At 43.7% G+C, this 11363-nt stretch overlaps 1 protein-coding gene across 1 annotated transcript; it reads right to left on the reverse strand.

Annotated features, from left to right (window-relative positions):
• Positions 1–6090: 6090 nt before the first annotated feature.
• On the reverse strand, positions 6091–7573 carry NPPC (natriuretic peptide C). Its single transcript, XM_010294093.1, has 2 exons — positions 7481–7573; positions 6091–6396 (listed from the first exon to the last, which is right to left on the reverse strand). Exons 1-2 carry the CDS (start codon positions 7571–7573, stop codon positions 6091–6093), a joined length of 399 nt encoding a protein of 132 aa, XP_010292395.1.
• Between the last annotated feature and the right edge of the window lie 3790 nt (positions 7574–11363).

Below are 11363 nucleotides of genomic sequence, written 5' to 3' on the forward strand. Positions count from 1 at the left end.
GTCCCGGGCCCCGTACCTGCAGGGACCGCAGCTCCGCATCGTCCTCGCCGCCGGCCAGCTGTGCTCCTGCCCATAGCAGGACGAGCAGCAGCAGCGAGGCCCCGCAGCAGGGAGCCGAGAGCTGCATCCTATCCTATCCTATCCTATCCTATCCTATCCTATCCTATCCTATCCTATCCTATCCTATCCTATCCTATCCTATCCTATCCTAACCCAGCTCGGCACCCTGTCGCTGCTTTGCCCATGGATGCCTCTCCTTATATCCCCACTCTCTGCCCGGAGGGAGCTCAGCTGCCTCCTGCCAGATCCCCACAGGAGCCGGAGTGCCACACTCTGCCCCCCAGCTTCGATAAGGAAACTGGTTACAACTGGCCCCACAGGTAACCCTCCAGGAGAGGGGAGTCCCCTAAGTGCAGCAACTCCTCCAGAGAACTGCCCTGAGTCATCTCCTCTCCTCCTGCAGCACTCATTTTCCCAGTGATATTGTCCCCTTCCACCCTCTGCTCTCCACTGTTGGGTAGGAGTTGATGCAGTGAAAGGACCTTGCACTTTCTGCTGGTTTGCTCTGCCTCACATCTGCAGGCACGCAGGAGCTGTGAGCTGGCCCAAGCAGGGGGCTGATTTCCCCTGCAAGGGGATGAATCATTTCTCCTCCATGGGGGAGAAAAGTGGGAGGAATCAGAAATTCTCCTCTGTCTGCAGCAGCTCCCAACAGCTTTTTCTTCTCTGTATGCATATTTTTGTGCTATGTGAATAGACCACGTCCTGAGATTTGTGTTTAGCAGATTTTCTTTCCTTGCAAGTTCATGTGATTGTGGTTCTTGCCTTCCTCTGGCATTGCTGGCAAACTCTTCCCTCTATAGCTAAGAGGCACTAACCTTTTAGTGGCCTAAGTCTGCCTCGAGCAATGGTACAGCTGACCACTTTGCTATAAATGTTACTTGCTCTCCAGCCATGCATTGGCTACAGCAATGAATCAGTCACCACCCTCTCCCCATATCCCACCATCATCCCCATAAATGATGGTCTGTTCTGTCCTTCACAGCTTGGGTTGGAGTGAGAAATTCCTATGGAACAAATGTTCTTTCCAGAAAGCCCAGGGACCTTGCTGAAAGGAAGAAATTTTGTAGATCTTTGGATTTAGGCTCCCCAGATAAAAGTCTCTGAATTACCAATTTGGCAACTGTAACAGGCAGCCTGTTTGTATGAAACTTTCTTTTATTTTGCCTCAGAGCTTTACAGCAGTTTCTTATTAACTTTCAGTAAAACTTTCAGCGTCTCTCCTGTGTGAGTGGTGAATTTCAACTATGAACGAGTACAATTTCCACTGGTCCCAGGGTACAAATCAAGATGACCCTGTTAGATCCTTACAGAATGAAAGGCAGAACCCATGATACCTAGTGGGTAGAGCAGCAGACAGAGCCCTTTCAATCACTGCCTGGGCAATACTAAAGCAATTACACTAAGTCTCTGCCTTCTGCCCTCCTTGTTTGCTTAGCCAGTACACTCATAAACCTCTCTGATTTCACTTGATATGCAGTGATTTCTGCTTGGGCCCTTATTTCAGAGATTGTCCTAAAGCTCAGCGAAGCCAAAGAAAGCCTTTCCACTGAGTACACAGGGTTTTGAACCAAGCAGTTGTGGACTTGTTACTGCTAAGCACTGTATGAGCAAGCAACAACATACATTATGTTTTTACATCTCCTTCTCCCATTTTCTTCTCCTGTTCCACAAATCTACCTCTAGCTGACATAATTTATCTTAGATGGGAATATCAGCTGGTGTGAGACAATGATCTCTGCATCCAGCAGTCTTAACAGTTGGCAAGTGGTTCTGTTTAAAGTATCACAGCAAAGGACAATCTGGCAGAGAAATGAGGTGCGTGTTTTGAAAGTATGGTACGTGAATGAAGGAAGCTCGCATCAGGTGGGAGTGTTATGTTGATACAGAATAAGAGCAGATAGCTAAGGTGGGGATGTGCATCATCCTTGGTTTTGTGTGTAGTAAAGACAGACAGGAGCAGAAAGGGATAAAGCGGTGAAAGTGCATAGGATCTGTGTGATGACCAAGGGAAATAAATACAACTTAACCCTCTAATAATAAACTAGGCAAACCTGAGTCTTGGATGAGACCAAATCTTGATTGCTGCCTATCACTTATAAACAAGTACCCCAAAAACAGACACATTTGGGAAATATGTCTGTATGATTTTTAATGTGTAAGAGTAGTTTTGTTGCAGGCTTTTCTCCTCGGCAGCTTCTGTAATCCTAGTCTGTAAATTCAAGCACTGCTGCTTAGTGGAGGTGGAAATGACACAGCTAGAGATGAGCTTCCTCCATCTGACTGGCATGTTAACTTCAAAGGTTAGCTTTGATTATTTAAATGCTAATAGAACTCAGCAAATTACCTGAAGTACAAACACACCTGGCTTCAGTCCTAGGGATCTAATTATGGAGCCTTTTATGTGCAATAAATTGTTCTTGCTCTCTGAAAAGTGGCTTTTTAAAATGCTCACACAAAATGCCAGGTGATGGGATGGCACATTACCAGCTCAGCCTATGTGGAATTGGAGCTCTTATCTGTTTCTTATTCATTTTCTGTAGGATTCTGTTCAGAAGTGCTCACAGCTCAGTCTTCAACCTCCTCTGACCTCTGTGATTTTATCTGCAAATAATTTCAATGACCACAGCTTATGTTAGTGTAGCTGAGTTTGGAAACAGGCTGAGGATGTTCAGGAAACTCCAGTACCATTTACCCTTCATTGGATGTTCAGTGTATTCAGTGTTGAAATTTCAACATCAGGAAGCTTTTATGCCTATGAAAATGTGCCTGCTAGGCACATAACATAGGGTTACTGAGAGCTGGGAGCAAGCTATCAGACCCAGGATTATTAGGAAGGAGTCTGTAACCTTGCCATTAGCACCAACTGTCACAGGATACTAGCTCTTTGTTGTTTGACACCATAACATCCCCTGGGCTGTGTGGATTAACCTTTCCACCATATAAATTGCACCTGGGCCAGCCCTGGGGCTAGCATACCTGAAGAGGCACTCTATTTAAGAAAGCTGGATGCTTTCTGTCAGGTTCCCACAAGTAAGCATGGCTGCTGCTTCTTAGTGTAAGCAAATTGTTGTGTATTGGGGGAAAAGAAGTGAAAATCTCTTCCTGACTGCTTGAAGATGTGTTAAGTTAGGATAATGAATCAGAAATCTCTTTGCTCGTGTTTGTGCAGGGCAGAGGTCTTTGTATGATGGAAGCTACAGCAAGGGAAAGTGTTCTCTGTATGGCCCAACAAGACTTCACACCCCCAGGAGAATTTGCCTATGAATTACTGTGCAGTCTATGGGGCTCCATCTAGCAAAGCTGTTCACACTGATTGGATGGCAGCATTAGTTTTAAGACATGCATAGCCTGTCTGTTGATGTGTGAATTTTGCTGAAAACTCATTTACTCTTTCATCCTTCATTCCCCACTTTAATTCTTCATCTGACTGGTGAAATGCTTAATTTTCTTTTTGTCTTGTTTCTTTTAATTGTTGTCTTTGCTTAGGAAAGGCAACAGAGATTTAATAAATTCATTGCATGGACTATTCCATTGTTCGAGAGCTTGTGGTGTCTATGTACGTGTGAGACTACCCCCTGCCAGCGAGTGTCTGTTTTAGGGCATTTTCACTGTTGTTGCTGCTTTGCTATCAAAGTTAACTTAAACAGAGTAAGTTGCAAACAGCATAAGATCTAATAAAGACTGTTAATTAGAGAAGCCTTCAGGATATGTTGTTGAACTTTCTGCTCAGGATTTGTGTTGTTAGCCTCACAACTACTGGTCCAAGGAGAGAAAGATTCTGGATGATGGAATAGCCATAGACAGGTAGAATTAATGCTAATTTCTAAATGTGCAAGGAATATTGAAAAGGTAAGAGACTGCAAGAAAACAGGGAGAGAAGCTGTCGGTAGCTTGTGCAAGGGGAGAGTATCTCCATTAACAAATCATTCTGTGCTTTCAGATAGTCAGCTCTCAAGTGTTGAAACATATGTTCAGGAACTTCTTGTGCTGATGTCCTTCCTAGGGCGAGTCTGTGGCTTCAGGGTGGAAGCTCTATATTGAAAATAGCATGAGAGAAGAGCAAAGCTTTCTCTGATTTGGCTCTGAGTAGCTCTCCAACGAGTCCTGGATCACCTTCATTCGATGGGAATTGTGGTTAGAAGGAGCAGAACCAAATGATGGAGTGTAAGTGATTGAGGCAGGCCTAGAAACTAAGCCTCTAGCTGCTCTGTGCAAACAGGCTTTCTCAGTGTGAGCTGCACTGCCAGAGATTCAGAGCACATGCAGCTAGAGGGTTGCTGATGAACTTGCTTTGCATAGATTTTTGTGCTGCATGTTGCAGTTTATATCTGGGGGTCCTGTTGGGAATAGGCTTATTACCAGAATAATTTCTTCCAGGAGCATCTGTCTTGTGGGCAAGAAAATGGGAGCAGTACGACTGTATAGCCCATCTGTCCACTCCAAGCAAAAGGCTGGAAGTGAACAGCTGTGCCTCCATTTGTGACTGTCAGTGCAGACATTTGTGTGAGCAGCATTACTGATTTCCATGGAGCTGCTTGCAGAGTTCAGCTCTCATCAGCATCAGGATAGCACAGCCACGATCTCGGCAAACCAGCCTTCACACAGAATTCCTTTGGCTCAGGATGTTTGCCAAGTAGCTCTTCCCTGATTTGTTCATAGTTAGATTCAGTGAATACTTGGTTTTCTTAAAAAATAGAATAGTCAAATACAGTTTTTTGTATAATCTTGACTTTACTTTTTTGTGGAAAAATGCTTTGCAATATCTCTATCTGCCTATGGAAGAGTAGGGTGCCCTTGAACTTTCTTCAAAGAAGGGTAGCTTTTTTTTCTGACGAGATATACTAGTAAGAAACAATTGTTTTCCTCTGTCAGTGGCAGATCCAAATGCAGAGTAACAGCTTTCTACTGATGTCAGCTGAGACAGCTACCCTTTTAGTTCAAATTGTGGTGGTCAAAGACTTGGGGCTTTCTGTCCTGGTTTCTGATGACTCTTTTGTGAAGATGGCTATGTCAGTCTTGTTCCTGTTATATATATATGTTTAGATAGTAATGCCTTCAGAAAGGTTCTTTTGGTAAAAAGAAGGGCTTGTTTGACTGTATGTCCTTTTTATTTTTTTTTTTTAACAGCAGCTAAAAAGTCCTTTTTACCAGAAAGCAGCCCTCTGAAATGCTTCTGAATTCTAGTGGATTGTGTGTAACTGCAAACTGGAGCACTGCTTCAGTTTCAGGAATGATATGAAAGAATCACAGCAAAGGCTTGAAGCAAATTCACCAAATTATGGAAAACAGTTAATTATCTGTGACATAGTAAGACTTGTTTATTTATACATTTAGTGCACAAACAGTACAAATGGTTTTTATAATTAAATTTCAGATAGATGTTCACAAATTATTACTGTGATACAAATAGGCAGTACAGCAATGGTGAATTCTACTGGCCAAGTAATTCAGGGGAGAGGTGGGGTGCAATTTGCTCAGTACATCACGTAGTAGGTGGATTGGTGAAGCCAATGTGAATAAGGGCTGAATATCTCACTGAAAGGCAACAGGTCCTTTGAAACCTTGAAGTCAGTCCTGTCAAGAAAGCAGAAGAATAAGTAAAAGAAAGAGAAACGGGCAGGATTTCACGCATGGAAATAACTGATCTCTTACTGTTCTAGGGCCAGGTTTAGCTCCACTGTTCTGCTCAGAGTTTCTTTGGATTGACACAAGCATCCCTGGGGAGCTGGTGAAAACCTCTCTGATCTGGCTGCTGTGACAAGATGAAATGCATACAGCTGACTTGGAGAAAGGAGTGAAAACAGGTAATGCAGAGATGTGGCATTCACAGGTTTTAAGTATACATCTGATGACTGAATTCTGAGGAGGGTAAAATTAGTAAACTGTGTTTGCAACAGGAGGGTAAAAGTTACTTTAAGGCACCGTTTCCTTAAAGCTGAATTAAATCTGCTGTCCTGCATATTTATGCAAGTTATACATGAACACACAGACCGCTTGCCTCTGGCTTTCTCTTACCATAGTAAGCAGTTAACATCCCAGTCCACTCAGTGACCCAATTCTGTCCAGCTTGACACCAAAACAGCCCCTGGAGAGACCCTTTTTGCTTCTGCCTCGATATCTACGGGGTAAACTTAGGAGGTCACTGAAGAACCTCTGGACAGCACTATCACCCATGGACATGCTCTCAGGCTGGTCCTTGGTGTTTCGTGTCCACTGGAATTCAGCGTCTTGCTGATTAAAGGCACCTGTTGGGATCATGTCGTCTCGCTCATGGTCCCTCTCTTCTGAGACCAGGGGAGGCTCCAGGTCCTCATCTAACAGTTTGGACAGACTCTGAAAAAAGGGAAAGGTAGATGGTGGGGAGGGGGAAAAAGAAGGGGTTCTGGGAACTCTGTCATTATTTTTGTATAAGCCATGCTCAGTGCTAAGTTCGGAGAAACTTATTTTGAACATTTATCAAAAGATTAAAGTACTGAAGTGATTTCTGAAGCTGGTGATGGTTATCTTTAGTTACTTCTGGCTTACCAAGCTGCTCTGAGCTAACACTGTATGCTCTCTCAAAATGCTCTAAGGCTCTGTGCTGTTACTGTGTTCTATAGTTCCGAGCTGACAAACTGCCAGTTAAGTCTTTCTTGGAGCTGGGGATCTGGGGTATGGGAAAAATTGTGAAAGGCAATAAAAGAGGCTTGGTCAAGAGTGAATAAGGAACAAGAAAAAATGGTTGATACCTTGGAATAAGAAGAGAAGCGATGCACTGACAGCAGACATACTGAAATTGGTGCTAGAAGGATTATTTATTTCTTTACAGATTAGGAGGTTACTTCATATTTGGGAAAACCAGATCCCTAATCAGGTAGCTGAAATGTGTTTTCCTTACAACATGGAATTCCTGCGCACACAAATACACACAGACACACATGCTTTCTCTTTTTCTCATGTTCTACCTCTGGGACTCGCAAGCAGGGACTGCATTACTGCACTAGTCAGCTGAGGAGGAGATCATGCAGGTACAACCCATTAATGCCTTTTTCAGCTTAAACCAGGGGCTTCAGGGAGGAGCGTGCCAGTGACTGCTCTAGGACTCTAGATCGGAGTCCTTCCAGAAAAATTCCTTTTACTTCAAAAAGTTTATTGCTTCACTCAGTCACAGGATGACCCTAAATCTGCAATCCCCAAATTGGCCGCACAGGAAAAAACATTTGCCTCATGTGATCAGAAATTTAAATCCAGTAATTGATTAGTTTCCCTCCATTAAATAAGTCTGTGTCTGCCCACCTCAGGGTTCCTGCTGTCATGATCTCTTTGAGTGTCTCCTACTGCTTTAGCTGGGGTTGGAAGAAACGGAGCTAATCTGAAGTGCCTAAGTCCTAAAGAAGCATCAGCTTCTTTGAGTTCTATTGAGCAGCCAGTCACTTACCTGTAAGCTGGAAATGGGCCTGGCCCTTGCCTGGTTTTGACTGACAATAAGCAGCAGAAGGAATCCAGGGCAAAGAAGAAGTTTCAGGTTCATCTTCATCTTTTAGTGTCTCTGATTCCTCCTCCCCTTAAGTCTCTCCAGTTCAGTGTTGCTCTGTGTCTCCAGCTACCAGCCTTTATATCTTCCTCCAACCCCTCCCAAGTCTACCTTTTGAGTTCCTGCCAGTGCAAGGATTGGTTTGAGGTTCTGATCTGTTTTCATTCTCCCAGGAGGAGGAGGAGGAGGGAGGAAATAGTTCTCTTTTCTGATGGCGAATAAAAGGAGCATTTTGCACTTAAGCAATGCAGCATCATTCTGTTGCCGTGAATTTGAAGGTCTCGGCAGCCTGCTGTCTTGGTGCCACTTACATATGTCAGCTTGCTTAGCTCAGTGGTCCTTGGGTTGACTGCTAAACCTTTCCTTTCCACCCAGAGAAAAATAATTGTGAGAGAAGTACGAAGTGAGACAGGAAACGAATTGTACCCGCTACACATTCACCTGGCTTCTTTGTCACTGTGAAGTACCAAATCAGAGGGATGTGGGAGGGTCTCATAAAACACACAATGTAAGAACTAAGTGTTATTACTAACATAGTAATATAACATTAGTAACCTATGAGATGAAAGAGAGTGATATGGAGAAGAAGGGAAATCCAGGTCCTAAAAATATGACAAGGAAGTTGCATTAGTTACTGGCCTGAGTGACAGGGAGTATGACTGAAACCAGGCTGACATGCACAGAAAGCTTCTACATGACTTAAGGTGAGGAAGAAATTCTTTTTTTCACCTGGATCCAGCTTAAAACATTTCCTCTATGTGTTCTTTCTCGGTTTATCACACACAATTTCTATTAAATCTGAAATTAGTCTGAAAGGAGGCACAGCTCCGTCATCTTTCTTACCACATGTACAGTTACAGGGACATTAAAAAGCTGCAGGATCAGAACGTGTATTTGAAGGGTTTTTTCATTGTGGGTTTCTTTTGTGTGGTGTTTTTTTTTTTTAATTTGTTTAAAAGAATTGAAGCACCAGCTTCAAACAAAATTAATTCTGTGAAATGTTAGGGGAACAGCATAAACTTAATCAATTCTTAGCCAGGGTCTTGAGGGTATTTAAATCACTGCTGCAGGCTAGACCTCCCTCTACTGTAAAAGCACCTGGGAGATGTGTGGGTGCCCTGATGAAGATGTATATAGATAACTGATTCTCCAAGTCCCCCCTCTGTTCTAATGAGTTTTTTACTAGGTTCCATACCAAAAAATGACCCTTTTTCTGCTTTGGGGGCAGTGGAGAAGAGCAGCAATAAAATCTGTTAAGTTGCATGTTTTGTAGGGGCTTGAAATTTGGCCCCACTGAAAAATGGAAATGTTCTGGAGTATGCAGTAATACATCTTGATCTTTCACTGCGTTTTTGCACACATGTGATGCAGAAAGTTAAAGGCCATTAAGCTGGATCTGTATGGAGGAAATGGAAATGAAGGACCATCTGGCACTTTTCATCTGATCTCTGAGGTTAAGAGTCCTGTTGGTACTAAAAGGTTGGAAAAAATAATTCTGTGATGTGCCAGCGGGTTTAATGTTTTCAGTGTTTTTTCATCTGCAGATCAGTTTAAGACATAATTGTTATATGTCTCTAGAAATGGAGACAGCTTATAAATATCCCTCTATGAAAGAAAGGGAGGTCTGATGTTGTTACGTTATTGGGATTTTCTTGATGTTGATTAAAACCATGTTTGATCTGAATCTTATTAGAAAATGAAATCATCATTTCAGAGGTTTGAGGTGTATACTTTGCAGAGTAACAAGACAGTAAGAGAAGGTCAGGGGAGTTTCAGGCTCATCTATTCTCCTCTGAAAAAGCCTAGGGTTGTTTTGTTGGTTTGATTGGCTTGTTGCAAGTCTGCATATATGTAGATAATAAATCTTCTTGAACTCAAGATCTTTGAACTTGTTTTGGAGGACTTATGAATTGTCTTTCTGGTAACTGTTGGAAATATATACACTAGCACAGTCCTCATCTATGCCTATGTTGGTAAAATCAGAATGATTAAGGTTGGAAAGGACTTGTGGAGGTTTGTGGTACAACCTTGCGCTAAAAGCAGGCCAACTTACATCAAATTGCTCAGTGCCTTGTCAAGTTGTTTTGAAAAATCTTCAAGAAAAAATTATTTCCTAATATCTAGTTGGAATTTTCCTTGTTACGACTCATGTCATTGTCTCTCATCTCAATGCATTGCAGCTGGATGCTGTCCGTAAGCAGAACAAAAGGATGTTCCATCTCCCAAAACAATGACACTCAACGTGAGTGCATTTCACAGAGTTCTGCATAACCTAGACAATGAGGACAGCTTCAGCGCATCTAGTCAACGGCTGGGTTCAAATCAATTTTAGTGCAGTGAGAAGAAGTAGTTAGAAACAGAAAGCCATCCAGCAAAAGTCTCTGCTTTACATTCTGGATCTCAGGACTCAGAGTAACATGGAAACTCAGTGTCTGAATATTCACAGCAATTTCAAAAATTGCCGTTGGGATGGCGCAGTTAGATTGGGACTTCAACAACAAACTTCAGCCTGTGAGAAGGTAGGAACCTCTGAGGACAGTAAGTAATATTTAGGAGACAGGAAACGGCTTCATGCCCATTTCTGAAGTGATTTGAATGTTCATTTGTATGGCAAATCCTCCATATAGGGTGGAAGAAGGCAGGTTGGCGTGTGTTGCTGCTCTCCAACAGTAAATTGTTTCCTAGCTTACTGAGATATTTCTCCTGTACCAGCAGAGATCTTATTTCTTATTAAAACAGTAGGGTTACGGCGTACTATTCCTCTGGGGATATATCTGCCTCATCCCTACAGGCTGCTGTGAGGAAGCCGAGCTCTGAAGTTGATAGCGTATGGCATGCTTAGATAGGTGCCATCAGAGCACTGCACCAGTAGCTCATTATCCTCCTCTTTCCTAGCTCAGTGACCCCTTTCGGCCTCCCCCTCCTTCCCCGTTGCTCAGGCCAGCATTTCCTGGCTCACTGCAGCTGGCTGAAAGGGCAGTGACGTGTTTGTAGCGCTTTCGTCAAAGCTGGATCGCCAAGTTCTTGATGGAAGCTGGCACCGGGGGCCCCCCGTTATGACACATTAACATTTAGCTGTGGTATCCAAGCATTTTCCCGGTTGTCCCCCTCCCTTGCCCTCTCATGAGTGATCTAGTGGATGAGCTGAGGCAGGGTTCAGTGCACAGCATCATCATGAGCCCAGGCTCGGCTGGTAATTACCGGGCTGCAGGTGCTCTGCTTGCTCTTCTGGCACTTCATTGCCTTCACCTTAGGTTACGTGCTGACAGCAAGGCCCTGTTGCAGGAGGGGGCACAGGGGGATCTGCAGCAGCAGTTCTTTCTACAGAAAAAGGACCTGGCACAGAGGCTGTTGAGCTCACTTACCTGTTGTAAAGCTGGAATATATCCACTGGATCTGCACCAGCAAAATCCGGAGGAGAATTTGGTCCCTACCTCAGAGATGGCTGGGACTGTGTACTGAGAGGAACTCTGATCTCCTGGTGTCTGTGATAGCCCATCCGTGGGGAATAAACCAAACCTTCACTATTGGGTCACTTGGAAGGAACTTTCCTTGCAAGCTGCTCATCCCACAGTGGCCCACTGCACACGTTTCCTCTCTCTTCCTGTCCAACAGCACCTTCTGCGGGACTGTAAAGGCCAGTAAGAGGGTAGATTCAGTGCTGTCACCACTCTTTTCTGGGGGCACAAGAATGCATTTTGCCTTTGCCCGATCTGTCCTGCTCTCACTAATGCTCACTGATCTCTTTGATAGGGTTGAAGAGGGGATATTTTCCTCTTTTGCCCTC

Source organism: Phaethon lepturus, unplaced genomic scaffold, assembly GCF_000687285.1.
Source record: "Phaethon lepturus isolate BGI_N335 unplaced genomic scaffold, ASM68728v1 scaffold30659, whole genome shotgun sequence".
NCBI classification, from domain to species: domain Eukaryota; kingdom Metazoa; phylum Chordata; class Aves; order Phaethontiformes; family Phaethontidae; genus Phaethon; species Phaethon lepturus.

What these genes read in the sequence shown, in the direction of transcription:
- NPPC (XM_010294093.1), bottom strand. Translation starts at nt 7,573, where the DNA reads ATGAACCTGAAACTTCTTCTTTGCCCTGGATTCCTTCTGCTGCTTATT. An exon ending in GGCCCATTTCCAGCTTACAG is followed by an intron (nt 6,397 to 7,480) that starts GTAAGTGACTGG and finishes CCCTTTTTTCAG; the next exon opens with AGTCTGTCCAAACTGTTAGA.